This window comes from Aythya marila (genome assembly GCF_965140915.1).
Source record: "Aythya marila genome assembly, chromosome: 1".
Classification (NCBI taxonomy): Eukaryota; Metazoa; Chordata; class Aves; order Anseriformes; family Anatidae; genus Aythya; species Aythya marila.
Genome location: NC_139042.1, coordinates 42496048 through 42522051, shown reverse-complemented (window position 1 = coordinate 42522051; position 26004 = coordinate 42496048). Strand labels below are relative to the sequence as shown.

At 36.6% G+C, this 26004-nt stretch overlaps 2 protein-coding genes across 4 annotated transcripts in view; one reads left to right on the top strand and one right to left on the bottom strand.

Moving 5' to 3' along the window:
- Positions 1-5472, top strand: part of DIS3 (DIS3 homolog, exosome endoribonuclease and 3'-5' exoribonuclease) — a 29635-nt gene extending 24163 nt beyond the window's left edge. The window contains exons 19-21 of the mRNA XM_082784671.1: positions 143-301; positions 705-827; positions 5003-5472. Coding sequence (XP_082640797.1) covers positions 143-301; positions 705-827; positions 5003-5092 — 372 coding nt within the window. The 3' untranslated portion in view covers positions 5093-5472. The remainder of the gene's footprint in view (positions 1-142; positions 302-704; positions 828-5002) is intronic.
- Positions 5473-7299: 1827 nt separating this feature from the next.
- BORA (BORA aurora kinase A activator) lies at positions 7300-25865 on the bottom strand. 3 transcript variants are annotated; one of them, XM_082751966.1, is made up of 13 exons: positions 25767-25865; positions 24887-25057; positions 23578-23684; positions 20405-20450; positions 18770-18851; positions 17565-17630; positions 16731-16787; positions 15208-15425; positions 13818-13971; positions 12227-12825; positions 11695-11826; positions 10062-10236; positions 7300-8822 (listed from the first exon to the last, which is right to left on the bottom strand). In XM_082751966.1, exons 2-13 carry the CDS (start codon positions 25040-25042, stop codon positions 8737-8739), a joined length of 1878 nt encoding a protein of 625 aa, XP_082608092.1. In that variant the 5' UTR covers positions 25043-25057; positions 25767-25865; the 3' UTR covers positions 7300-8736. The 3 variants fall into 3 exon arrangements, with proteins under 3 accessions (XP_082608092.1, XP_082608093.1, XP_082608094.1); XM_082751967.1 differs by having other exon boundaries at positions 12227-12795; XM_082751968.1 differs by lacking the exons at positions 15208-15425; positions 16731-16787; positions 20405-20450; ... (1 more) ...; positions 24887-25057; positions 25767-25865 and having other exon boundaries at positions 18770-18801.
- Positions 25866-26004: the final 139 nt, after the last annotated feature.

Genomic DNA, 26004 nt, shown 5'->3' with positions numbered 1-26004 from the left:
AATTTATATTTAGTATAAATATAAATATTATAGTATAAATGCATATTTATATATATTTATGTTTTACTCTTTTTAATTTGGTGTATTTGTCATCCAGAAGAGAATGTTCTAATGTTTTTTTTTATTGTATCTTCTGTTACAGCTGTTCTTCAAAACCAAAGGAGTGGTGAATGAAGATGCATATATATTATTTGTAAGAAAAAATGCAATTGTGGTTTTGATTCCCAAGTATGGGTTAGAAGGAACAGTCTTCTTTGAAGAAAAAGATAAACCAACACCAAGACTTGACTACAACAATGAAGTAGGTTTTGTAATGTTTATTAATTGTCTTTTTTTTTGATTTGGTAATTGAGCGGAATGACTAAAATCTATTTTAGTTGGGTTAGGTGGTTAATAGAGGCTCTTCTAATTTCAGGTTTATTTATCTGTAGTAATAGTGTCACTGTGGTCTTCATAAGTTTAACCACAAATGGTCCTGACAGAGGAATGTGTGGTATTGACATTGATTAATATTAGATATTAATATCTATTACAGAAATTAAACATAGTACCTGTACCATGACACTCTGGGCATTCAGCACCATAACTCATTACATGTTAATGAAAATGAACACATTAAAAACTATGTACAGAAATATTTATTCATATAAAAATATAAGACACATTATAAGCAGTAAGTATTTAAACAAAACTTTAATGTTTAGGTACCATCACTTACTGTGGAAGACACAACGCTGCATGTATTTGACAAGGTTAAAGTGAACGTTATGTTAGATGCTTCCAATATCCAGCATCAGAAAATTCGGATGGTATTGGTAGAACCAAAGGTAAGACAAAAGCTTTGTGATTTATAGCAGCATATTACCCTTCGGTAATCTTAAAATGTTGTCAGGATAAAGTAAAATTTAACCTAAAAGGAAAAAAAAACAAAACAAAAAAAAAAAATACACATCAGCAGATTGTAGTGATTCGCTTCTTATCTACTCTTAGTAAAACACAGATCTGTTTTCTACTGACTGTTGAAAAGGATAAAGGGTTCTAAATTAAACTTCCTTTCTTGGCCCATCAGGAATATTTTCAGTGATGGGAAAGATGATGATTCACTGAAATAGTATCTCTTAAATTTCATGGTTCTGTAATCAGATCTCCTCTTAGAAATTCTTCCAAAACTGAGGACTTTTTTTTTTTAGCTCCAGTAAACTACTGCCCAGCTATGCTGGGTAGCTCAGAAGGAAACAGCATGATTGAGCGTGGAGAGGTGCATAAATAGCAGTCCTTTCTTACCACAAATTCCACAATATGAAAGTCTCTTTTGATAATGGTGTAAGACCTATAATATCCTAATAAGTGTATGTCTGGACTTAAGACTATTTCTGACTTGGCTGCTTCTCACTGCATCTGTGACTCTGGGGTTTTCACCTGGGCTCGTACGTCAGGCCTGTAGAGTGTTTTCCATGGCATTACAAGATCGTGTACTTTCATATAAGCTGCATGTGATTCATCTGGGAGACAGATGGTTGCAGTATTGAGTATACATAACGAGTATATGTCATCTTGAAGGAAAAAGAAAAGTGAAAATAAACAACAGGTCCTTGTTGTTTATACAAACATATTAGTTTTTGTTGGTTTTTTTTTTTTTTTAATCTGAAAAATCATCTGTTTCCAAATGCATGCAAATATTTTGATGCCTGGTGACAAGCAGTCCTCACGCTTTCAAAGAGCAGAAGCAGACAATGTTTGTAGTAGTAAATAAACCTCTGCATTCTGGAGCACAACTACTAGTTGAGCTGCCTGCCCACTGCTTGTGCACACCAAGTGGTGTTTGTGAGAGATGCTGTTGTTGGGCTCAACTCAAGAACGCTACTGTTGGCATTGACTTCAGTCCGAGGGTCATACTTTGTTCTTTGAAAACAGAGTAAGCTCATGAAAGTTCTTTTTTTTTCCTTTTTTTTTCCTTGTCCCTTCCCTTCTGCTTCCTGTACTATTTCTGGAAAGGTCCTTGGTCTGTAATTAAGTCAATACTGTAAGTTTAGCTTATCCCTTGATACAGGAATGACCATACTTGTTAATCCAAACTAATTTCTCTTCCTAAACATCTGCTGTTAGTAACTCTTCATAGTACGGAAAGAATATAGGAACAAGACACACATATACATTCCCTTTGTGCCCATTCAAAGCTTTCAGCAACTTGGGACTTGCATACGATCTCACTGAGAAATGTTGTGGTGATAATGATGGAGCCTTGTTCTGTGACATTGTTTAATGACACGCACCCACCACCCTAAATTAAGTTTCTGGCTCTCACAGTGTCTTAAGAGTATTCCGCAAATCACCATATATGGGGAAAAAAAACTTTTTTTCAAGCCCGATGCCTAATACTGTTACTTGATAACATACTTCTGGAGGTTTCTTCCAAACTAGATGATTCTGTGATTCATAATATAGGGAATAAAATACACATTTATTAATTCCATGTACAATTCCTATGCCACTCAATTCCATATACTTTGTCTACTCTGTTATCTCTTGGTTTTCTGGAAACTATCTTGTTTGTTTTTTTTTTAATCTTCCTTGTCACCCTTATGTTGTTGTAGTTCTGTTGTGAGTTTTGAGCTGGGAGGAACAGAATTACAAGCATGATTCAGAACGTAAGCATGACACAGATATGTACAGGATCACATTTTCTGTTCTGTATGGCGTTACATGGGAACACTTTGCATCACTGTGCATTTCCTCTGGTATTCAGACCAACTTGAAGCAATGAGCTTCTACACATGAACCGTTGCTAGCTGACCATTTTTCTACTTGCATTTAGAATGGATGAAAAGTGACAGGACTTGACAATATCATTACTCTTTACCTCGTTTGTTCTGAAGCTCTTTTTATTCAATTACAGTTGTCTATAGCAGGGTTTTTTTTTATCTATGTCTTAACTTCTTTTACACTCAGTTTTGTACTTATTTCTTCATTTGAATAGGATTTTAATTTAAAGGATCTTTCTTGACTTGTAATACAAATCTCTCTACTCACTTTTTTTTTTTAAACTGCCATCTTAATTCTATTTATAAATTGTATATGACTCCCAGTTGGTTCTTTTTTAAAGTTCCATCTCACTCTGAAAGCATTCTATCATTTTTGCAACACCTTTAATGACGGTTTCATTAAATCCCTTGATGTAGCTGCTGTAATACATTTTAAGATTTTTGTTTGTTTGTTTTTTGCTTCTACCATGATGGTGTATTTGAGTAAGTAGGCTGAAATGAATATTACAAGGATGATTCTGTGGGTAATCTCTTAAGCAGGTCCTCAGGCAAGAGTTGTTTTTCATGGCGTCTGTAACTCTTTGCTCTAGGAAAGGCACTGTTACAGCATCTAGAAAGCTAGAGTGTGTCTTAGTGCCTTTAAGTACCATTTATTCATTGATGGTACTTATTTAGCTCTATAGCTTGTCATTATTATTCCCATCCTAGGTAACTGACCAAAAACCTAGCCTTAAGTGCTAGTGTTCATAATAGTGGTATTGTTTTTAAATCCCAGCATGGATAACTGTGTTACTCTAGTACAATTAATTTAATCTTATTAGAACATAACTTGTCTTCAGCATGCCTCTTCTGCTGATGTATATTGTTGTCACACTCGTGTAACTTGGCATTGAAGTCCTACTGATTACAGAATCACAGAATCATCTAGGTTTGAAGAGATCTCTAAGATCACCTAGTCCAACCTCTGACCTAACACTAACCAGTCCTCCACTAAACCATATCACTAAGCTCTACATCTAAACGTCTTTTAAAGACCTCCAGGGATGGTGACCCAACCACTTCCCTGGGCAGCGCATTCCAGTGCCTAACAACCCCTTCTGTAAAGAAGTTCTTCCTAATATCCAACTTACAGGGAGTACAGGGGGACAATCACTTCCCTAGCCCTGCTGGCCACACTGCTTCTTATAGAAGCCAGGATGCCGTTGGCCTTCTTGGCCACCTGAGCACACTGCTGGCTCATATTCAGCCGACTATCAACCATCACTCCCAGGTCCTTCTCCACCAGGCAGCTCTCCAACCACTCATCTCCCAGCCTGTAGCGCTGCTTGGGGTTATTGCGCCCCAGGCGCAGGACCCGGCACTTGGCCTTGTTGAACTTCATACAGTTGACCTCCGCCCATCGGTGCAGCCTATCCAGATCCTCCTGCATATTAGGTTCCTTGCATCAAACTCCAGAAGTACCCATTACCTCTTCATTCATCAGGCATCAGAGGTTGGCTTGAGTGTAGCAGAACATTCATGTAGGTGCTGTTGGTCTAATTTTTTTGTGAACTGTACTTAAATAAAAGGTGTTTCATTCTAAAGCTGCTTCACTCTTCTGCTTGAATGGTAAAACTTCCCCTGTTCCCAAAGAAAGCATAGCACACTTCTTAACCACCTCTTTCCTAGAGGACAATTCAGCCTACCTCTGTAAAGGTACAGGCTTTTCTTCTATTTCCTCCTTGTTTTAGATGGTATTTTTTTTTACTTATTTTGAAGTTCTTATAGTTTCTACCACAGCTAAATCTCTTTTTACTGTGCAGTGTCCTGAGCCACGTGCTGAGCCTGGCGTGGCCTGTTGGACAGTAACGGCACTTCAGGAAAACACTAGAGTAGGGATTGTTTTAGTCTAACAATTTTCATTTTGCTTTTAAGACCTTTTCACCTCTCCCTCATTCATGCTCACCAGCTTTTAACTATTTGCTGAGGTATGTATTGCACCATAGTCTTGTGCAAAAGAACAGCTGGCACTTCAGGGGGGAGGGATGCTGCTGCTTGTGTCTCCCTTATTTTTCCAACTCCAGTTTAGTATTTTAGCTGTGATGGTTACATCAGGATGCTAGAGTCCTTTCTAGATGATTACTGTAGTATTTTCCCATGTTGATAAGAGTATTTGTAGGAGGTAAATTTAAGTATTATCAGCACAATATAAGCTAAAATTCAGTTTTGACTTCTTTTTTTTTTTTTTTTTTTTTCTGTAGATACCAGGAAATGATGTGCCTGCACAGCTCTCTACAGCAACAAGCAGCAACAGTGAACCAGAAAAAAAGAAAAAGAAGCTACAACAATAGCTAAGTAGAATGGTTAAAACCACATATGAATTATTTGTATTTCATTTTCCCTATGGGCAAAATGATGGAAACAGTGTTTACTTTTAAAGTACACTTTTTAATAATTTGTAAAACTGCTTTTTTAACTGTTTTTATGAACATAAAGGACAAAAGTTTTTAAACCAAAATTGTAGCCCTGCTTATCTTATGGAGGAAAATAAATACATCTCCAAAGTGATGAAATTGATGAAATAGATGAAATAGTCATACTATGTTTTTCTGAATAACCTTCTGGACCCTTGTCATCTTTAAAAAAAATAAAATAATGTAGATGTTATTGAACAGGACATAGTGTATATTTATTTTCTGTACCTCCCTTTCTTAGAAGTTTCTATTACTAGTGAAGGCAATACTTAAGAACAAATTCATTCAGCTGTGAAGAACAATTTTTTTGCTGTAAAGTTGTTAGAAAATAATGATGTCTTTAAGAGCAAGAAAAATACTATTTTCTATCTGTTCTTGGAATTCAGCCTGTCCTAAACAAGTAATGCTGCAGGCTCGTGGACATCCTTGAAGGGTTAATATCCTGCGTTTAAAAAAAGGAAAAAGCATAGTAGAAAAAGCCACCCCTCTTCACTGGTAAATCTCATTTCTGTATCCACACATTCATTTGTTCTCAGTTGTTCTGAGAGTTAGAATATGCTGCTTCAACCCTGATTCATCTGAGGAAGATAATGAAAGTGTACACCATTCAAGAGACAGCCTGAACAGCCATGCTAGAAATTGACAGCAGGAATTCACTCTCATAGTGAATGCTGCAAGCTAACCTAAAGTAGACCTGCAAAGTAAACCTACATCATGCCTAAAAAGAACAGTAATACAGGGCAAATCTACCCTTCTGCAAACAAGGGCAAAGAAAGCAAGCCTAGAGAAAGCTCTGCAGCTCAAGACAGCTAAGAAATAAAACCTAATGTTCACAAAAGCTAACTAATAAAATAGGATTTCTGAAATTGCCTTATCCTGATAAAGTAAAAAATGGCTTAAGTAGCAATGAACAACCTGAGTTACATTCATTAAAAGCAAGCCCACATCTGCAGGTGTCCAATTAATAAAAAAAAAGTTTCAGCCACATCACCAGAATTTTCAGGCTCTCCTTCCTTAAAAAACAAAGGCTGTCTCTTGGAAAATAAATGCCATTGACTTAATTTACTCTCTGGAAAAGTTCTTTCCCACCAGATTGGGGTGTTGGAGGTATGAGTGATTTTGTGCGCACACATGCACAATGTGTAGGTGGAAAAGATAAAACCATACCCCTGTACAGGTGTTCGCCTTTGTCCTATACCTTAAAGCAACATCAGATCATTGCTTACCCTCAGATAAACTGTTTTAAATGTTATTTTTTTTTGTACTATTTTAAATTTTATGCCAAAATCCAAAAGTGAAGATTGTAACAGGGATCAGTCTGGTTTGCATTGCTACAGTATGGGCAAGTTCAGATACAAGGTCTGATCTTACCCTTTTTTTTTTTTTGTAAGTCACATTAAATTACTTGGCTATGTAGTTGTTTTGTGCTGTTGGGGATGAACAAAAGTAACTTTAAGTGTGCTCCCAGACTCAGTGGTAAACTCTGACCACAGCAACTCGAGATACCAAACTTTCAAGGTGGTAGCTGTTGAATTCTGTGAGTTCATTGCAGTTGAGCTATCATCCTCCAAAGTGCCTGGGAGTGTAGTAGCTTTCATTCTAGCCTCAGCACAGACTTGTTCTGCCAATACCAATTCCCACCTCCCAGAGTCCAGAAACCACAATCCCCCATAAAATAGATTTTTCTCCATGATCTTTGGAATCATTGCCCATGAACTGCTAGTCACTCAGTGGTTTTCTTAATCAGGGGGTCACAGATACAACTGTCATTTAACAATAGTTGCTCAGCTCTGTGAACACTCATTACAAAGGATTTGATCAGATTTTCTGAAGACTTCAAAAGGAGCCAATTAACATGATTAACTGATCACAATAGAGAAAAACATTGCATTGGTTGAGATGTTTGAATCCCATTACCACAGGTCTAAAAGGTTTGCTTGGAAACTTTACAAATGAAGTCTAGTTTTAAGAAAGACATAGTACTGGGTATGTAACTGGTCCCAGACTTGTATGTATAGCAAGCTGCTGTAAACATAGAGCAAGCATGCCAACCTCACTTCACCTCCTCCCACAGTTCCCCAGTGCTCCCCACCCAAACAGTACACACAGGCACCACTGAAGTGTGACAGATACTGCAAACTGCAGCAAAACACTGAACAATCTAAGGTATGAAGAGAGGTCTTTATTCTGCTTTGCTACTCCATTTACAATTATCCACATTATAAGACTCTTGTTAAAAACTACTGAAATTAATTTAATGTAAACAATGACCATTTTGTGCAACATGTGCCAACCAATGCATTAAGTACTAGAGAAACAGAACGATCAAATTATTTCCATGATGATTTGTACAGTAGGTTTCTACAACACAATTATACAAACATAAAAAATATGCAAGTTCTCATAAAATAAATAATTCCAATATAACTGAAGACTTAAAACAGGATAGCAAATGCAGTTTGGGGGGGAGGTGTCCTTAATTACTTCACACATACACCCGCCATTTTTGGTGTTATCTTTCCCTCATCTTTGAGGAAATACTTATAGAGGGTGCAATCAAACATTTTAGTGATTGCTTTTCCTTTTTTTTTTTTTTTTAAATCTGCTACTTTAAAAGTCTCTGATCACTGAACAGATCACTATAAAGAATCAACATTTTTCATTAAAAACATAAAACCAAGTCTTAACCATAGCTATTATACAGAGCAGTTCAGAAATTGATCATAATTTGCAGTACCCTGCTTATCATTTTCTCCCTCTACACTGTTGTATGCTGTTATTCGTTCCTTTGCACATTCCAGAAATCTAAAGGTAACCTAAAGGTAACCCATTCAACTGATTGTAAAAGAAAATTGTGAGAAACAAAAGACAAAGTAATAAATACACTTCAATTTGACAATAAGCCATCTTGCCTTTGAGCTACAAATCTTACCAGTTAAGGTTGAGAACATTTTGAATGCCTTATTAAACATACTAGTTTTCCAGAAATCTAAATTAATTCTTCACTTTTAAAAAAAATAATCCTCCAGGATTTATCAAATCCTATCAAGTATTTCCACCTTTTAGCAGGGCACTATTTCAAGTTTATTAAATAGATCTCTCAGGACATTAGGTTCAATTATCATCAGAAACATTACAGAAACACTGATAAAATTGTTACTGAAGTAAGAAAAACATACATCATGTTTGCTGGTGAGAAACCTAAAGTGATTTTTATTTGATTTTTATTTTTTGAAATGTGAATACTAAAAACACATTTTATTGACAGCGTAGAAGTTTCTCTTTTTAAGGATATTTTTCAGAAAGACTTCAGTGGTACGTCACCGATGACATTTTTTCCAAGAACTGTTCCATTCATACAATGCCTGCACAGAAGTCCCACCTCTAACACATTGCTTTTTAATGCTATGCAATGCTGCTCATACTTCCACTTCTGAAATTTTTAAAAACATTGTCAGTTTCCCTCAAATTCAGGTTGGACCAACTGTTTCGAGCTTAGTGTGCTGATGGCTATGCATCTGTCACTGTGATGTCGGCCTTTCTGTGGACTGTTGAACAGCGCAGGAAGCAGAATTTCCATCCAGCATCCTGGGACTGGATATCGTTGCTATAAAGAGAGAGAAAGACTACTTCAACCAGAGCAACAACTAAAATGGATGTTTTGAGTAATCCACAAAAAATATAAAGCTTCAGAGTGCTACAAACACATTGCCCCCAAATTTCCATTTTTCCCCGTATCTCTTCCCTTCCCTCTTACTTAGTAGGGTTAGAAAAATACCAGCCATATTTTTGTTTCTAAATGCACACAAGCACATTAACTCCAAATGAACCTTTTTAACAAATCCAATCAATTTTTTTCAAATCTCATTTTATTAGGCAAAGGGAGTGCCGGGCTTCCAGACCCTCCTCATTCCACTGCTTTTGTTCATTGATGGTTTTCTCAGAAGTATTTTGAGTTTTCTTAAACGAGTGCTTTTTACAAAAACTGGCATGCAAGAATAGTATTTCTAGATACTTTATCTAGATACTCTATTTTTTTTTTGGTAATTCTTGCAGCAGACATAATAGGATTAGGACCGAAATGTGAGAGGGAAGTAGAAATGTAATTATTTACTTCCATAACAACAAAGGCTGCACTGTTCCCTTACTGACACACTAAGAGCAGTGAAAACCATTGCACCTGCTTACGTTCCTTGGAAAGGATACTGGAGCATGGATTTGGACACAAGTGTTCTTACTAGACATTAGTTAAGCCTGGTGATCATCTTCAAGATCACCAGTAATGCAATTACTAAGGTACCAACACTAGCATTTAACTTTAAAGTAACCAATAGTACATCTTAGTTAACTACATGGTGATGGTAAACTGATGGATACGCACTTCTCAGAGTTAAGAGCTGCTTGTTTAAAAGGGATAAATTCTATTTTCCTATGAAGAGATTTGTCACCTATCCTTTTCCTTGATTTCTGTGAAACCAACGCAAAAACTGCTCAAAGAGTTGATGAAAGGCCTCTTTTGACATAAAGCTCATCTTAGTAGTAATTAAAAAAATTAAAAAATTAAAAATTTTAACTGCAAGTGTTATTTCTACAACTGGAACGGTGTTTTCATGCAAAACAAAGCAAAACTTGTGAAGGACTAGCCTGGTATTAAAATAAAAGCATTCATTTTTAACAGCCTGTTGTCTACTATGAAACATACACATATTCCCAATAAAAGTCAGCTGAGTTTCATCACTTGATTTAGGCTGAGCCTACCCTTTCCCAATTCCCTATACATTGGCATAACACATACCAACATTTATTAGACAACACAACTGAAGTTCCCCATCAGGACATTACATACCACTTCTGTGAAATCCCTGAATTTGATTTTCATTTTTATGCTTCCAGGTAGAAATGTTGCAATTCGCATTTTGACCAAATACCACGTTGTATGTTTTCGCTTTATGGAAACAGGATTGCTTCTCTGGAGATTTTGCTCTCAGCAACTGACCGTCCTTATGGCTTAAAACACATTCCTAGGTTTATAAGGAAACGTTTATTTTAAAACCATTTTCACAAAAAATCCCCCAAAGAAACAAGATCCAAACTTACTATCTGAAATTGTCAAGTTAAAGTTAATACCTTTGCCTCCCATCTTTCCTCTTCTAAAATGAAAGAGCAATGAAAATGTTTTGTCTTGACAATTGCTGAGACAGGCTGTCAACAAGAATCTCTTAAAGCATACATGCTCTGAATGAGCCAGGCTCAATTCTTGCAGCCAGCAATAGCCATGCTTTTTGCTTTCCATTCTCTGGGGGTTCTCTGTTTTAAGAGCTGAATTAAATACATTAATGTCAGCAACGCAAATTTTAATCCAAAATATAAAATTGAGCTTAATCAGGATCAAGCCATCGCAAGACTGGCCGTGGGAAAAGCCAGTCGTGTGACATTGCTGACCATCTTGAACATATTTGATAGGAGCCAACTGATTCTGAAGGATAGTCACGCATAATCCATATCCACCAGGATGCCTGCGACAGGACATCAGAGTTGCTGAGTATTTTTAGAAGTTAGAGGAAGAAAAGATTCATCTATTCTTCCTGTTATGGACAGTTATCCTAATCTTAACTGAGCTAAGTCCCAGATTTATTGCCATTGGTCTGTGAGACAGCATCAATCCGCTCTACCATGGAAGAGAAGCAGCTATTAGCATATCACATCCAGAACTGAAACCAAGACTGAATGTGCTTTTTTTTTTATATATATATATATATAATTACTGGTCACTACTGTCTCTCCTTCAAAGACCATAAACCATTAAGTAGAAGACAATATACAACTAAGTTTATAAAACCATAGTTACTAAGTCTGAGGAGATGACTTTTGCTTTCTCCTGCAAAGAAACTGTAGCTCCGCTTCCCTTGCTCTGGAAGAATTCTTCCCCATCAGTCACGAGACTAAGAGCCTGGGAATCTTGCCAGTTGTCTTCTGTAGGCTTTAAGGTAGGTCACTACATGGCTCATAATCAAAAGACTCATCCCACCAAAAGACCCCCACCAAGTCAGCCTGTTAGAAACAGTGGAAAAAATCTGGAGGCAAGTTTATAAAATGAAGTGGTGGACAGTATTCCCCCAAAAATGTGATTTTCCACAGGCACTCAAGATTTTGAAAACTAAGCAATAAAAGAAAAAAGCAAGAACAACAAAATGAAGGACAGACCATAAGCAGCCTTAAAACCTACCCTTTATGCATATACCTCAGTTTCTCGTTAAACTACCTTTTCCTTTATTACAGAATACGTTAATTTAATTGACAGCTTACAATGTTTGTCCTATATTTCTTGTTTTCAACATACTTGAAATGATGCTATATTGATATGCCATTTTGCGCTTAATTGCCTGACCTCTTTTATTCCCAGACCCCTTGAAACTGAATAAAATAACCAACAGATGAATTAGATGGGAAGACTTTTTTTCCAGTAATTTAACTCCTACCTTTGTTTTAGGAAGCTGAGATTTATTCTGAAATATGTTAGTATTCACATCATTTTCTCTGCAACTGTTTTCAGCCCCCACAGTATCCATAATGCTGCTTCCACATGTCTGTGTATTATAACCACTGTCCACCTGAAATCAAGAGGAAGAACTTTAAATTGTACTGCAATTTATCACTAATAAATCAAGTATAAAAATTTGAGGGATATGACTTAGATTAAGCTGAATTAATCAAATTTAACCAACTATCAGATACTAACAAAAGCAAGTTGTAAAATGGTCAGCCAGAATTTGTTTGGATCAAGTTAAATGTATTACTGTATGTAGTGACATTAAAAAATATCATTAAGTGCTATGTAAGGTCCACTGGAGAAAGGAAGTTGGGGTGGACCCATGGTAAAAGCCCCAGTACAGCCTGCAAGCTACATCCAGTGAGGGAAAAATAGGCAAATGCATCCAGCATGGCATACATGCTAAACATGCCTTTATGTAGTTCAATTTTATAGGAAAGCAAAAAGGGTTTTGTTTTTACCTGAATGCTGCTGTTGTCACAAGGATTTGCACTGCTTTCCGCAAGAGGCGACATGCACATGCGGGAGTTTTCAATGCTGAAAGTGATCCCTGTCATAAAGCTGGTCATGGGTGCATTGCTGTTGCCAATTGTTTCTTTTATCCAAGTGTTCTCCTCTGACACTTCAGCTGCATCAGCCATATCTACAGTATTATTCTCCTTTAAGCCTTCTGTATCCTGAAACGATGACAGCCTTTGACGACAAGCTTCCGAGTGATCTTGTGCAATAGACACAGTTGTTAGAACAAGATGTGTACCATGTGCAAAAGCATCACTGTCCTGCTGACACAAGTTTATCCCATTATCCATTTCCGGGAACCGCACTTCTGCGGGAGCAGCATTTTCTTTGTCCTCATCCTCATCATGATTTTCAACTGCAAATGGTATTCTAATGACAGAAGTCTGATATTGGGCAGATCCCCTACATCCTCCAAGACTCATAGGAGAACAATTTTTAATTGGAGAACAACCATCTATATAAGGACTTCTTGTACTTGGGGGTGTCATTCTATTGGATGCAGAAGCAATATCTGGAGAACAAAATGTAAGTTTTCTTTGGTCTGTCCACAGGAAAAAAAAAACAACAAAGTTATTCCATTAGATATCAGAAGTCACTATCCTCAAAGCTCTGCAGTACTTGGAATAATTATAGCCAACTACACAGTATTTCAGAGAACTGCCTCCTTGCTCCAAGGCCTTCTGGAAGTACCTGACGTGGTCAAGGCAACCTTTCAATCCAAATTTTACCACCAAATTTTTTTCCAACTATATATTTTGCAAGGCAAACTATGTCTAAGGTTGAGGAGGTCTTGCATTTTCAAACAGCAATGTTATAGTGTTCCCAGGAAAGTGTGTGCAGGCTGGTTCCCCATCTGTTTTCAGAATAAAAAATATGCACACATTCCATAGGCATGTAAAAATTTTTGAGTAGCAATAAAATTGTCAAAAAATTAAAATCAAGTGTGGGGAAACACCAATGCAATCTGTTTATGTAATCGCACCGAAACATTATAAGGCTCAGAGCAAAATCATGCATAAACATGGCTCAAGTCCTCCCAGGTAATGGATGAAAAATGAAAATACTGACATCTTCTAGAGTAACAACAAGGACACCAACGGTTGTTGTTTCTTCTCTAGTCAAGTTCATTTTACATCATCTTGACCATAACATGATTTGAAAGCTCAAGCTAAATATCCCTTGTCCAATTAAAATGCTTCAGGTCTGACCAAATCAAAACTGTGACCTGTCTGCTCGGGCATATGGCTTTAAACCCCCTCCACAGACTAGATTAATCCTTCACATTTTGTTCATTAGGTCTCCATTCCTTTTTCTAAATTATTTTCCTTAACTGATTCTTGCAAGTAGATACACTTCCCTGTTTCACATTATTCAGATACTTCACAGCCAACGACTGTGCCAAACAGAAGGAGACAACTGGCACGCCAAGCCCACTACCTTGTCTCTGAAACAAATTCTAGTAAAAACACAGCTGCTTTTTTAATCCAAATGTGTAAATCAAAAACGAGTAATACATATACAGCAAAACCATACCTGACAGTGGTGTATGTCTTATATGAAAAGCAATTGGTGAAAAAGCAGGAGAACCAGCATGTGCAGGAGACCCCTCTGGAAACGTGGGGCTGGTTATGCTTCCCAGACTGTACGCCCTTGTTCCTCCCTGAATAGGACTGGATGAAAACTGACCCTTCAATAACAAAAAAAAACACATTTTCATAATAGAAACTTCGATTAATATGCACACAATAAATTTTCTTATTTACAAGCTTAATATGACAGTACTGAGGAAATCTAGCCTTCTTGTATGAAGACAATCTTTCATTAGTTTGGCTTTGTTCCACCTTTTCACTTGGACTTTATGCCTCCACATAGAAGAGCAATGGCCTCTGTCACTTAATACCAACTGAGAATGTAACACCCATTATATTTAATAACTACAAGAAGCCTAAACAAAGCTGTGTAGTCAAGTATTTCACCTCAGTTTCTAACACCATGACAGATGAAAGCTGCCTACTATTTATATTGTAATGGAATCAATATCTGAATTACTTAACTCACAAGCAAAGTAATTTTCCTCAAAAAACACACAATAGATCTTGCTTAAGTCTGGTGCAAAATATATATTTTAGCAGTATAATTGTGCTACAGGAATGCATGGACTTTTTTTTAAACTACACTCTTGCTGGAATTATTTTTTTCCATGCACTTCAGCCTCCAAACAGATGAAGCCATAACACCATGCCACCTAAAAGAGCTTAGCTGCTTATCTGGGCCTAAGATTCACCCTCAATTTAAGAAACAGACATAACATTCCATTTTCTAATATTTGTCTATTCATATGAATTTGCTGGTCAATGGAGAAAAGCTTATGTAGCACTGCATTCAAAGATCTGTTTATATGAAAAGTTATTTCTCCCACCACAAATGAGCTTATGAGCTATAAGGATTATAATTGTATCATCAGTTTTTATCAGCTAATATTTTCGGTAGCACCTCATCGATTTAAACATTTTTTCCCATACGTACTCATTTTACAAATAACCAGTTTCCAACATATTTACAGGAAAGTCCTTGATATATCAATTCCTACTTCATTTTCATAGCAAAAGGAAATTAAAACACAATGCCTTCTATAGAGAATAGCAGCATGACATTATAATTTTATGCATGATTAAAAATTAGTTCTATGTTCTTTTAAGACTTCTGTTCATATAAATTTGTTCTGAAAATGGAATTTGAAAAAAAAAAAAAAAAGACACCCTTGGTCTAATACCTGCTCTCCCATAAAGCAGTTGTAGCTTTCTAAAAAAAACATGGCTGTTCATCTTGTTAAATCTGTTAGAAAACAAAATTGGTGCAGCCTGCTGTAAAGAGTTTGTGCCAGCTAAGTCACATCCCATCCATCCCCCAACAGGCTACTTACTGAGCTAGATGTTTCCAGGGGGCTTCTGCACCGGACTGGAGATATATCTATTGAACAAAGCACTCCAAGTGGCTGACTACCGCATGGATTATGCAGAGGAGGGGACAAACACTCAGATACACTTCCATTTTCTTCTAAAAACAACTTTCTTCTGAGTGATGAAGAGCTCAGGTTTTCCTGAGACTGATCTGCAAATTCATCAGTTCTAAAATATTCACCTAGAAACGTGGGGGGGGAAGTTGTTTCCAGTAAGAACGCAAGAAAAACTTTCCACTATGGAGGCATATACAACAAAACATTTAATCCAATTTACCATTACAGCATGGAATTGAACTAATTTAGGGACCTATCCCAATTTGTTAACATTACAACAATCATTACACTCTATCTACTAAGGTTCTGCTTCTGCCTATCAACCTTTAACACTTTAGTCTGCAATTTATTTAACAGAGAGAGGGGCTAGCATCTACTTACTGGCCTATTTCCAAAACTATATTACTCTTAACATTTTAAATTGGTAAAAGGGGTTTTATACTCTATAAGCAAGACAAGATCCTTTTTCAAGAATCTCATGTGCTCTGATGGTCATGGTGATGTATCCAAAAGTAAAACAGATTGAACTTGAAGTTAAAGCAGTTTAGCAGTTTACAGCAGAAGTGCAATATTAACAAACACTCATTCAAATATCTTGCTCTAATTGGTTATTTAGTGTAAGACATGAAAATTCACCTGAATTCATGCACTACTCATTGATGGAAACATTTGTTAAGATCAAACACTGAAGCACTGCGTATGGTTCTATTTTAGTTTTGATAACCAAGTTAAATAAGTTTACACTGCAATCTCACAAATAATTTAACTGGCACAATCGGGATCGTGAACTTCAATATTGGGATAGGAGCAAGCAGCCAAAAAACTCTGAGCTGTCTATTCACATCTCGAAACTGTAAGAAAAGGCCTTTACAGTCATTTTGCCTAGAGAGCCAAGCAGTCATTGCTTGATCTGGTAGACAGAGAAATTAATTTTGTACTGTTCTCCCTTCCTCCTCAGCAACCATGGCATTTTTGCCACCATTTAACTGCTAGTCACACCACCACAGCTTCACTTAAATTAAAGGCACATAATTATAGCATAGTTTTACTCAAGGAAAGACTGGGCTGTAAGCCTTATTGTAGAGCTGATCTAATCACAAATCACTGTCAAAGTTAACTAACTGCTATATTTGAAGGAGGAAAAAAAGTCTTCTGCTTATTAACAATTTTGCATTTGGTGTTTTAATATAGCTCCAATAATCCTCCATTTCTTTTATCCTTATGTCTACACTCTAATCATATCAACTTTAAGTTGTATGTCAACATACATGCAACATACAATAACTGGCTACTTTTAAGACCACTTACTAAAAGCTCTAATTCATACATTAAATTTTCATTATTTCATAAGACAAAAACAGCAAAAACAAGACAAAAACACCTTTTCTATTTAGACATCCGTAATTAAATTTAGATATTACAAAGCATACCTAGTATTTTCTCTAAATTAAAATCCACTGGCAAAGACAGTACTGTCTGACAAGCAGCTGTAATGAATAAAATCAACAAAATTAGCTTACAGTGACCTTTTAGTATAACTGTAGAAACAAAAATTAACTTTTAAATTGCATTGCGATTGAGCTATTTAAAGGTTACAGTTGCAATAAGGAAAAGTGTTAATTAAGACTAGGATTCTGATTTGGCAACACTATACATAGCATACTCATCAAGCGTAGAGATAAAATAGAGGGCTGTAGTACAGAGGCCTCTGGAGAGGCATTCTTATCCGAGGAAATAGGCCTCTGATGAGAAGAAGGATTGAAAAGGAAATGGGAGAAAGACCAAAATACCTTGGAAGAAAAAAATATCTGTAATGAAACAGACATCTTAAGACATCTTTTAATCTTTTAAACTATTTATTTGGCAGAGAGAATAACCAAGATTTTGTAAACCAAAATGTTCCAATACATTAAAGGTTTCTTGAAACTAATTTACCCATAAACCTGAAGCTTTTATTTACTATTTGTAAATTCAGATAATAGAGTACATATGAACTTGGAAAAAGTACACTCCACAGAGGTTGGGTTTTTTTTTTTTTTTTTTTTTTTTTTTACTTTTTGAAGACTATGAACCAATATAATAGAATGAAATTACTATAAGAAACAGATACTAAGATAAGCAGTAGCACACAGTTCAAGAACAGTTGTTTCTTTAGGAATATTACCCAAAAAATCATTCCCTTTTGAGGTTAAGTAGCCTTTAAAAAGTGAGTTACAATGCTTCAAAGAAAACCTGTGATTTCACAGACATTGCTTTTTCCTCACCATTGCTTTTCCCAGGCTGCAGAGGTAGCTGTCTTCCAATTGGAGAAATGCTATTTAGATCTATGGCTGTGAAACAGATAAGAATTTAAATTTAAGTATGTGCTGCATATAGTTCTGAAACTTAACAGCTGTAAATTAGAATATTTGATACAGAAATTGTATATAGCTGTATTAAAGTTTTGCAGAGATTAGAAAGGAATACTAAAGTTACAATTATATCCGATTAAGAATTACAATATTTCTATTCAAAAAAGCTTTGTGAAATAGCATCAGCTTTGCCCAAATCTTTGCCCACTGCAGCCTCCTCTACATTAGAGATTAGAAACAAAACTGGATTATGGCTAGCAAATAGGCTGCGTTAAAGTAAAATACATTTGCAAAAAATTATGCAGTCCAGGCTTGAAGACAAAGAATCTACCACTCCATCCTTTTTATACAGCATTACACCACTTTGTTTCACCACTCACTTTCCCAGGTCTAGGATTGTGGCTTATGTTCTTTGCTCAAGAATTGATTATTTTAAAATTGATAATTCAAAACCCACTATCCATGCCTTGCATCTCCTTGAGGAAGTATTTTAATAGTTTATCAAAGACCCCAAACACTTATTTAAGAATTTCCTACCACACAGTATTTCACAGCCAACACTTGTTCAGCTTCTAAGCCACTTACTGCATGTTGACTATGTTATTAATATTGTTATACGATTTTATACAAAACCTAATAATGGCATATATTAAATAAGTTTAGAAAACCCACAACATACAGTAATAGTGACATAGCAGGACACAGAGAACAACAGGAACTTACATACCAAATAAAGCTAGAAAAATATAGAACTCTGTTCCCATACATTTATACTGACAGGAAAGCAATCAGAATATGAGAAAGATGACAAAGAAAAGAATGAAACAGAAGACCCGGCTATTATCACTACTGGCTTAGCAAAGTTGTGTGTGTGAACTAAGCTGGTAAGAGAAATGTTATGACATGAAGAAGATTTAAGAACAGGATCCAAAAGAAAATAAAAAATAAGATTCTAGATTAATAAATGATTTTTAAACTAAGAAAGCACTTGGAGAGAACTGTTAGAAATCCATCAGTTGTGCCATCTTTTATTAGTGGTTCTTGAAATTTGAAGTTAAAAAAACGGATATTTTTTCAAATGTTAGACAATTCTAGGTGGACAGACAAAAGCTACTTACATTTAGTTGAATTAAACTGAGAAACTTGCTTGCCTTCATGATCAGTCCAAGGAGAAGGAACTATGAGTCTTTTTGTGAAAAACTAGAGTAAAATAGAATAAACAACATCTTAGAATTTTTAAAAATTGTGAACTCCCAACTTATTTTAGATTAGCACTCTTACCAAGAACAAAATTAAGGCATACTTTTTTACTATTAACAGACCTGTATTTTTAAGAATTTTAATTCTTCCATCCCCAAACCTAAAAGATAGTTTTATTATACCTATGTATTTTGTTATTTCAGGTCCCAAGTTATTAATGAGGAACAGTTTGATTTAAAAAGAACCCGTGTTCTGAATGTCACCTACCAGCTCAGGTCTTTCAAGTCTGCACAATGAAAACTGTAGACACTTAATTTAACATTAACTAATTATTTAAAAAATTTGAATCATCTCTACAGCACTTACTGCACACTACCATATTTGCAGTGTAGTTTAACATACTTAAAAAAAAATAAATTAAAATTTGAAATTAAGTTGTTGTACTTTGACAACTGAGCTATTTTGCAAAAGCAGCAAAGAAACTCTGTAGTAGCAGTAAGAAATGTGTATGACCAAGGCTTTTTGGTAATATAAGTTCATATGGCTTAGTTGTTTCCATACCTTATGTCAGTTATACTCTAAAAATACTATGATGTTAAGAACATAAACACTATTACATTGCCTCAAGAAACACGTGGCAAATTCTGTTCTCACAATAAAAGCAAGACTGAAATTGAAGCAAGAAATCTCAACTTGAAATGCACAACTACTACAGGTGTGATTTTTATCCATCTGAGTTATCATTTCCATGCTGTTCTTAGGCCTCACAAGGAAGAAATAGAAGGATATGCAAATCCTTTTATTAAAGCAACAGAGCATCTTTGCCACAGGCCAACTACACAGCACCCTTATAGAATCATAAAACATTTTTGGCTTACAGGGACAAACTGGTAACAGCATTATACAAACAACATGAGAATGTCAATAACAGTATGGAAGATTTGTCTATCAGAGCAGTCTCTGTATGTATTTCTTAGTTGAAATTGAAAAAACACTGAAGATTTTTGCAGTGAAAATTTGAAACGCTTAACTTTCCCTTCTCTGCTAGACAACCAGATAGTAAAAAATAAAGAATTACAAGCTACACTGTAGGAAGAAGGTCTGACTTCTAACTCAGCAGACTTTGGAAGAAGCAAATAAAAGTCACCAAGCTTCTGCTATACTTTTTATAAAAAGGTAATAAAAGAAACAGAAAGTTACTTAACAGTTACTGAAGGAAAAAAACCTCAACCACTATTTTAGCCTCAAGGTAAAACTGTAAGAGTTTAGCTGAACATCTACATTCCTCTTAGCCAAACCACATGAAAGACAAATCTGCTATTTTGTCCCACAAATATGTGAAAGAAGATGGGAAGCAAAAGGCATGTGGATTCTAACTACATCTGCAAGGGATGAGGATGCAAAAATTACTTTCTTAGCACCCAATAAAATCCAAAACACTTCTGGATTTTGAAATTCTATAATAAAAATGTGTTTGTTTTTTTTTGTTTTGAGGGGGGAAGGAGAAAAGTATATAGTTAAAACAAATTAACATTTTAGAGCATGGAGTTTACCTCCTCAATGGCTTTTTGTCTTCTGTCTTCTGTCTCCTTATCAATTCTAAGGAACAAAAACCAATTATGTTATCAAAACTATTGCAATAGGAAAAAAAATATTAAGCCCAACCATGTAGTCTTTTTTTACGCGTATTTATAAGAGAAATATGATAAACGAGATCATACTAAGATTTAAGACTTCATGTTTTTACTGCTACAAGCAATAAACTCATACTACAAGTTCAGAAATGGACAAACATATCTCAATTACTTTGTATATATCTTTTTGAAATGAATTAATTTACAGATACAGATTTACTGACCTTCTATTTACTCTTTGTATCAGTAAGCTTTTTTTTTTTTTTTTTTTTTTAATCTGAACAAAGGCTCAGTTATAGTTGATTTTCCAAAATAAACCATTTAGTTATGTTGAACCTTGTAAGCCTAATCTCATGGTAACAGTTTAAAGAAGCTTACTATAAAATCTAGTAGAATAAAAGATTTGGAAAAAAAAAGAGAGCAACATATATTTAGAGCACATTTGCACACTCAAATTTCTGACACAGCCTACTTTCCCAGCACAGGGTTCTCCCTCTCAAACAGGGAATCTTACCATAGTTTCTTCAGCTCAGGAATAAAACACTGGTTCAATTTGAACCAATTAACACATTCCCTGAACACACTTTTTGCAAAAAAAATAAATCAAAAAGCCTAATATAAAAAAATTAGTAATTAAAAATTACTTCAACTACCTTCAAATACTTGAGCTTCTCCATTTATATTTCCTCTAACAATCACATTCAAGTCTCAATTGCTACTTTCTATTTTATAAGGTTCAGAATAGATTACAATGACTTTTCATCGCTTTAGAAAGATCAATCATAATACTTTGCGGTAGAGTTAGTATCCCTGGGTACATAATATTAAAAATCATTTTTAATATTTGCTAAAAAAAAAAAAAAAAAACACATATAGGTGTAGCTATACATAAATAAAGTTTCCTTCATAGATCTCTTTCATTGATGGAAATCAGACTTTAAAGAGCAGTACTTTGATATGCTATCTTTAGCATCATCTAAGCAGATGTAGCTGAAGACATTATAAATGACTGTTCTGTGAAGACACTTGCACAAAATGGTGGTACAGTACCAAAAAAGTAAACATACAATCATTGTTTAGTTACGCATAGTGGATCATGAGTAATAAGCATCCTTGCAAGTCAGACTCCAAAGGACGAACAGTGAAACTGGGAAAGCAGCTCCCACTAAAAGCGCTGACTAGCACGGAGATAGGATGGGTTTTCTTTAGTGCCTAACTCACAGAAATAAAGTGAAAGTGGCATGTGTATTTAACAGGAATAAAAGCCAGTCTTGCACACAACTTCAAGCAACAGAGCACTTCCAGCTTTGACACGCAGAATGCAAGACAGCATAGATTCTACCAACAGAAAGTAAAAACAAAAAGTTCCTGTACAAGACTACGCCACAGTAACAAAATACAGCTATGGAAATTACTGACATGCCTTCTATTTTTCCTTAACAGTTTGCCAGGAAAAGGTTCTTAAAATTGCTTTATAAATAATGCAATAAACACACAGCACACAGATGATGCCCAGTTTATGAAAACAGTAATAATGCACAAACCTAAGTCTACACAGAGTGCTCGTAGGTTTTCACACTGGTGCTACGCAAGGTTTTCATTACATACTGGAGAATTAACAGTTTGAAATATACACCAAATCCCTTATGCTTGTGGTTCTTTGCAAGTGCTTGAGAAAATGACTGCTAACAAGCTTTATTAAAAGAGTATATAGTTCAGGTAACGTTATTTTGGATGCTCCGTCCCTGGAAGTGTTCAAGGCCAGGCTGGATGGGGCTTTGAGCAACCTGGTCTGGTAGGACGTGTCCCTGCCCATGGCAGGGGTTGGAACCAGATGAGATTTAAGGTCCTTTCCAACCCAAAACATTCTGTAGTTTTCAAAACATGGGCTTCCAAAAGTCTTTTTTATAATCAGAAACTTTTAATGTCAAGAGCTACATATGACATTTTTTAGTTTCTGTAAAGCAGTATTTATGCAAGATAAATTGAGTTGTCATACAAAGTTTTACATACATACTTCTCTCTCTCCCCCTCCATGCATCCATCCATAAACATGACCCACAGATATAGCCAAGGACAGTTATATTCTTTCTACATCTCTACTATAAACAGAAAATCCTATTCCTTCTTACACCTCTTTCATGTCCAAAAAGAGCAACGAAAGTACAATCAGACTGTAAGAAAAACTGTCTAACCCACAACATCCAGAGGACTCTCACCCTGAACAGCCCTCTATCTGTTCCTCCATTTCACTTGCAGGACTTGAAAGTCCTACAGGAATAAACAGGAAAGAAGATTGTTTTACTATTCCTTTACTATGGTGCTTCATGCCATGAGGTGCAATTCTTCGTGGAAGTTCACATCTGAGAAACATATGGGACTACTTACAGGAATCAACACTTCTGGTCTTCCCTTGACTACCTTTGACACATCACTGCATTAGTAGCATTAAATACCATCCTTCAACCTGTGCACAGACTACCAAGCCTGTTTTACTTGCTTGTACTCCCCCCACCATGAAAAGGTCAAAGAAAGGACAAAGTTGTGATCAAGATCCCATATAACCTCAAGTAACTAGCAGTTTTCTCCTTAAAGACAAGGATTTTAGGCTTTTCTCCTTCGCATTAGTTATAATCTGTACTTTTCAAAAATAGTACTGGGTTGCCAATACTGGCTTTCCCAGCTTTATCCTTCTGCACATGTCCCAAAGACAGAAGCCCACGCTTCCTGTGTGTCAATGCTGAACACTCTGACAAGATAAACTGTGTTGTGACAAGAACAGGATTGTGGCAAGGCAGAAGAGGTAGCTAGATAGTAGTTATTGGCAAGTTATCTTTTCTGCTTTTGTTGACTGCTGTATCCAGCTGTCTTCCAAATTGCAATCTGAGAGGCACTGCTGTTCTTAACTTTAAAAAAGAGTAATACAGAGGAGCCTCATCTAAAGATTATATCCACATCAGGGACATGTAAAAATTTATGTTGAACGATTTGAATAAAAGGTCTTTAATGCTGTGAGAAATACCAATAAAGCAAATGAACAGTGTTCTGCTATTCAAGTTAAGTTAACTGCCTAAAAATGGATGGTGAGTTACCTAGCATGACTCAAATACATTGCTTGGCGTCGAACATCTTCTGAGTCAATTTCCACAGGATTTATTAGAGCAAGCTGATCGATAGACCATCTAAATTTTCCTGGTGTCTAAAATAAAAAAAAAAAAAAAAAAAAAAAAGAAATGGAAACTTAATGCTTGCTAGTGAAAAATGATAAACATAAAACCACAGGACAAATACCTATAGAACAACATAGCCATAACTTGCAGATAATTTGTCAAAGCCGATCAAAAAAGTTGCTACTTAAATGACCTGCTTCAAAAAAAAACACAAAAACACACAACAACACAACAAAACCCCACCTCAAGCAGATTTTTTCCTCTTGGTAGTGGTATGAAAATGATTTGTGAGATTATATGAAGTGGAAGCCTATTGGTAACATTTACAAATCTAGTTGTCATTTTTTCCCCTCAATTTCTGAGGACAAATTTACTAAAGATCTAGAACATGGGATAAAACTGCTTCTGGATTGCCACAATGAAAAATGTGGTTCCCTGAAAATGCATTATCTAATGGGTTTATCTAATCCAACATATCCAAATAATATAGCAACCTTCCTTTTATTCCACTTTTCCAAGGAGCCTCAGGTGTTGTAATGCCATATGCAGACCACAAAGGCACACTTTGGGGCAATGTTGTGCATAGTTCACAACAAAATCCAGTTCTAGAATACAGTAACCTCCCTCCTTTATTTAATTTAACACTTACGTACAAAACACTGAGCAAATGATCTACTAAGTCTACCCTTTTAGCTTCACCAGCGCAGCCCTCTGCAAACCTTATTGAGGTAATTTCCAGTGAAAATCAGAATGCAATTTACAGCTGAAAAATGTGTTCCATATACATGTGCAATGCATGATATATATGCAAACAGCTCATGGTAAAAGTAAAAATAAAACTTGCTTGCACACAGACTGCTTAGCACTTCAGTAGGAATTGGTTTTGTTCCACTTAATGTGGGACAAGAGCACCACTACCATACTTATTTTTTAAAACTGTTCTTTATTCTTTTATTTTTCTTGTATTTACCAGGTATATGCTAACCTACTGGCACACCACATATTTAAAGTTTAAAACAATCATTATTACCAGTAAGGTAGGAAGACTGAGCAACAACGTTAGTACTTTAAGAAGCACGCTGAAGTCAGCGATAGAACCACAGAAATGCCCCCAAATTTCTTGGCTTAGTACTACATTGAAGTACACTAAAATAAAATGCAGTGATCAAGCATTTTAGAACATTAGTGCTATACGTAACATCTATATATCTATCTAAAGACTAGATCTTACAGACGAAGATTTTGTTGACTTAAAGACTGAAGGACTGGAGACAATCTGCTCCTGAAGTGTATAATAATCGCTTGGACTTTCAAAAGGATTCAGGACCACGGCTCGTCCTGGAGTTTCAGGCGTGATCTGCATTTTAGCTTCTTTGGTATCACCCATGCCAATGAGCTGTGCCTAGAAAAGAGAGAGGGGAAGGAAATTAGAATTCTGGTGTGTTTTTTTTTTTGGGGGGGTTGTCTTAATGATTTTAAGGAGCAATGGTTTAATGTTAGGAGCCAAGAGAACACTAAAGACAGGTAACTTGGGGTTGGTGATACTTACTTTTTTATAGAATCATAAAGATTGGACAAGCCCTCCAAGACCACCTGGTCCAACCATCACCCTACTATCAATGTCACCCACTAAGCCATGTCCCTAAACACCACCTCCAACCTTGCCTTGAACACCCCCAGGGACAGTGACTCCACCACCTCCCTGGGCAACCCGTCCCAGTGCCTGACTGCTCTCTCTGAGCAGAAATGTCTCCTCATCTCCAACCTGAACCTCCCCTGGTGCACCTTGAGGCCATTCCCTCTGGTCATATTGTTAGTTATCTGTGAGAAGAGGCTGACCGCCAGCTCCCCACACCTTCCTTTCAGGTAATTGTAGAGAGCAGTGAGGTCTCCCCGGATCCCCCTCTTCCCCAGGGGGCACAACCGCTCCGACCCCACACCCGACCCACTCCCGCTCAGCATTATTCCCTGAGGGGACAGCGCGCGAGCAACCCAAACACCGCTCCTAAAAGCCTCAAAAAGCGAAAAGAAAAGGCAATTAAAAACCAAAGACGTTTAAAAAGCACCGCGGCAGCGCTGAAAGCGAACGCGCCCCCGGTCCCCTCACGTACCCCCCGGGCCCCCCCGAGCCGCGGGCGCTCAGCGCGGCCGTTGTGGCCGTTGGCGGGCGGTTGCCGGGCGCCCGCTGCCGCTCGCCCCAGCTCAAAGCGGCCCGCAGCCGCGGCGCCGCCAGGCTCTTTAACTGCCCCCGCCCCCTTCGCGGCGCTGCCCAATCAGGATGCGCCGGCCCCGCGGCCGAGCCAATGGAGGCTCTCCCTCCTGTCTCGAACGGGCCAATAGGCGGCGGGG

Coding starts and splice junctions, on each gene's coding strand:
- BORA (XM_082751966.1), bottom strand. CDS start 25,042: ATGGGTGATACCAAAGAAGCTAAAATGCAGATCACGCCTGAAACTCCA. Junction 20,451..23,577: donor ATGTATTTGAGTCATGCTAG/GTAACTCACCAT, acceptor TTTGTTCCTTAG/AATTGATAAGGAGACAGAAG. Junction 13,972..15,207: donor CCCTGGAAACATCTAGCTCA/GTAAGTAGCCTG, acceptor TTGTTATTGAAG/GGTCAGTTTTCATCCAGTCC.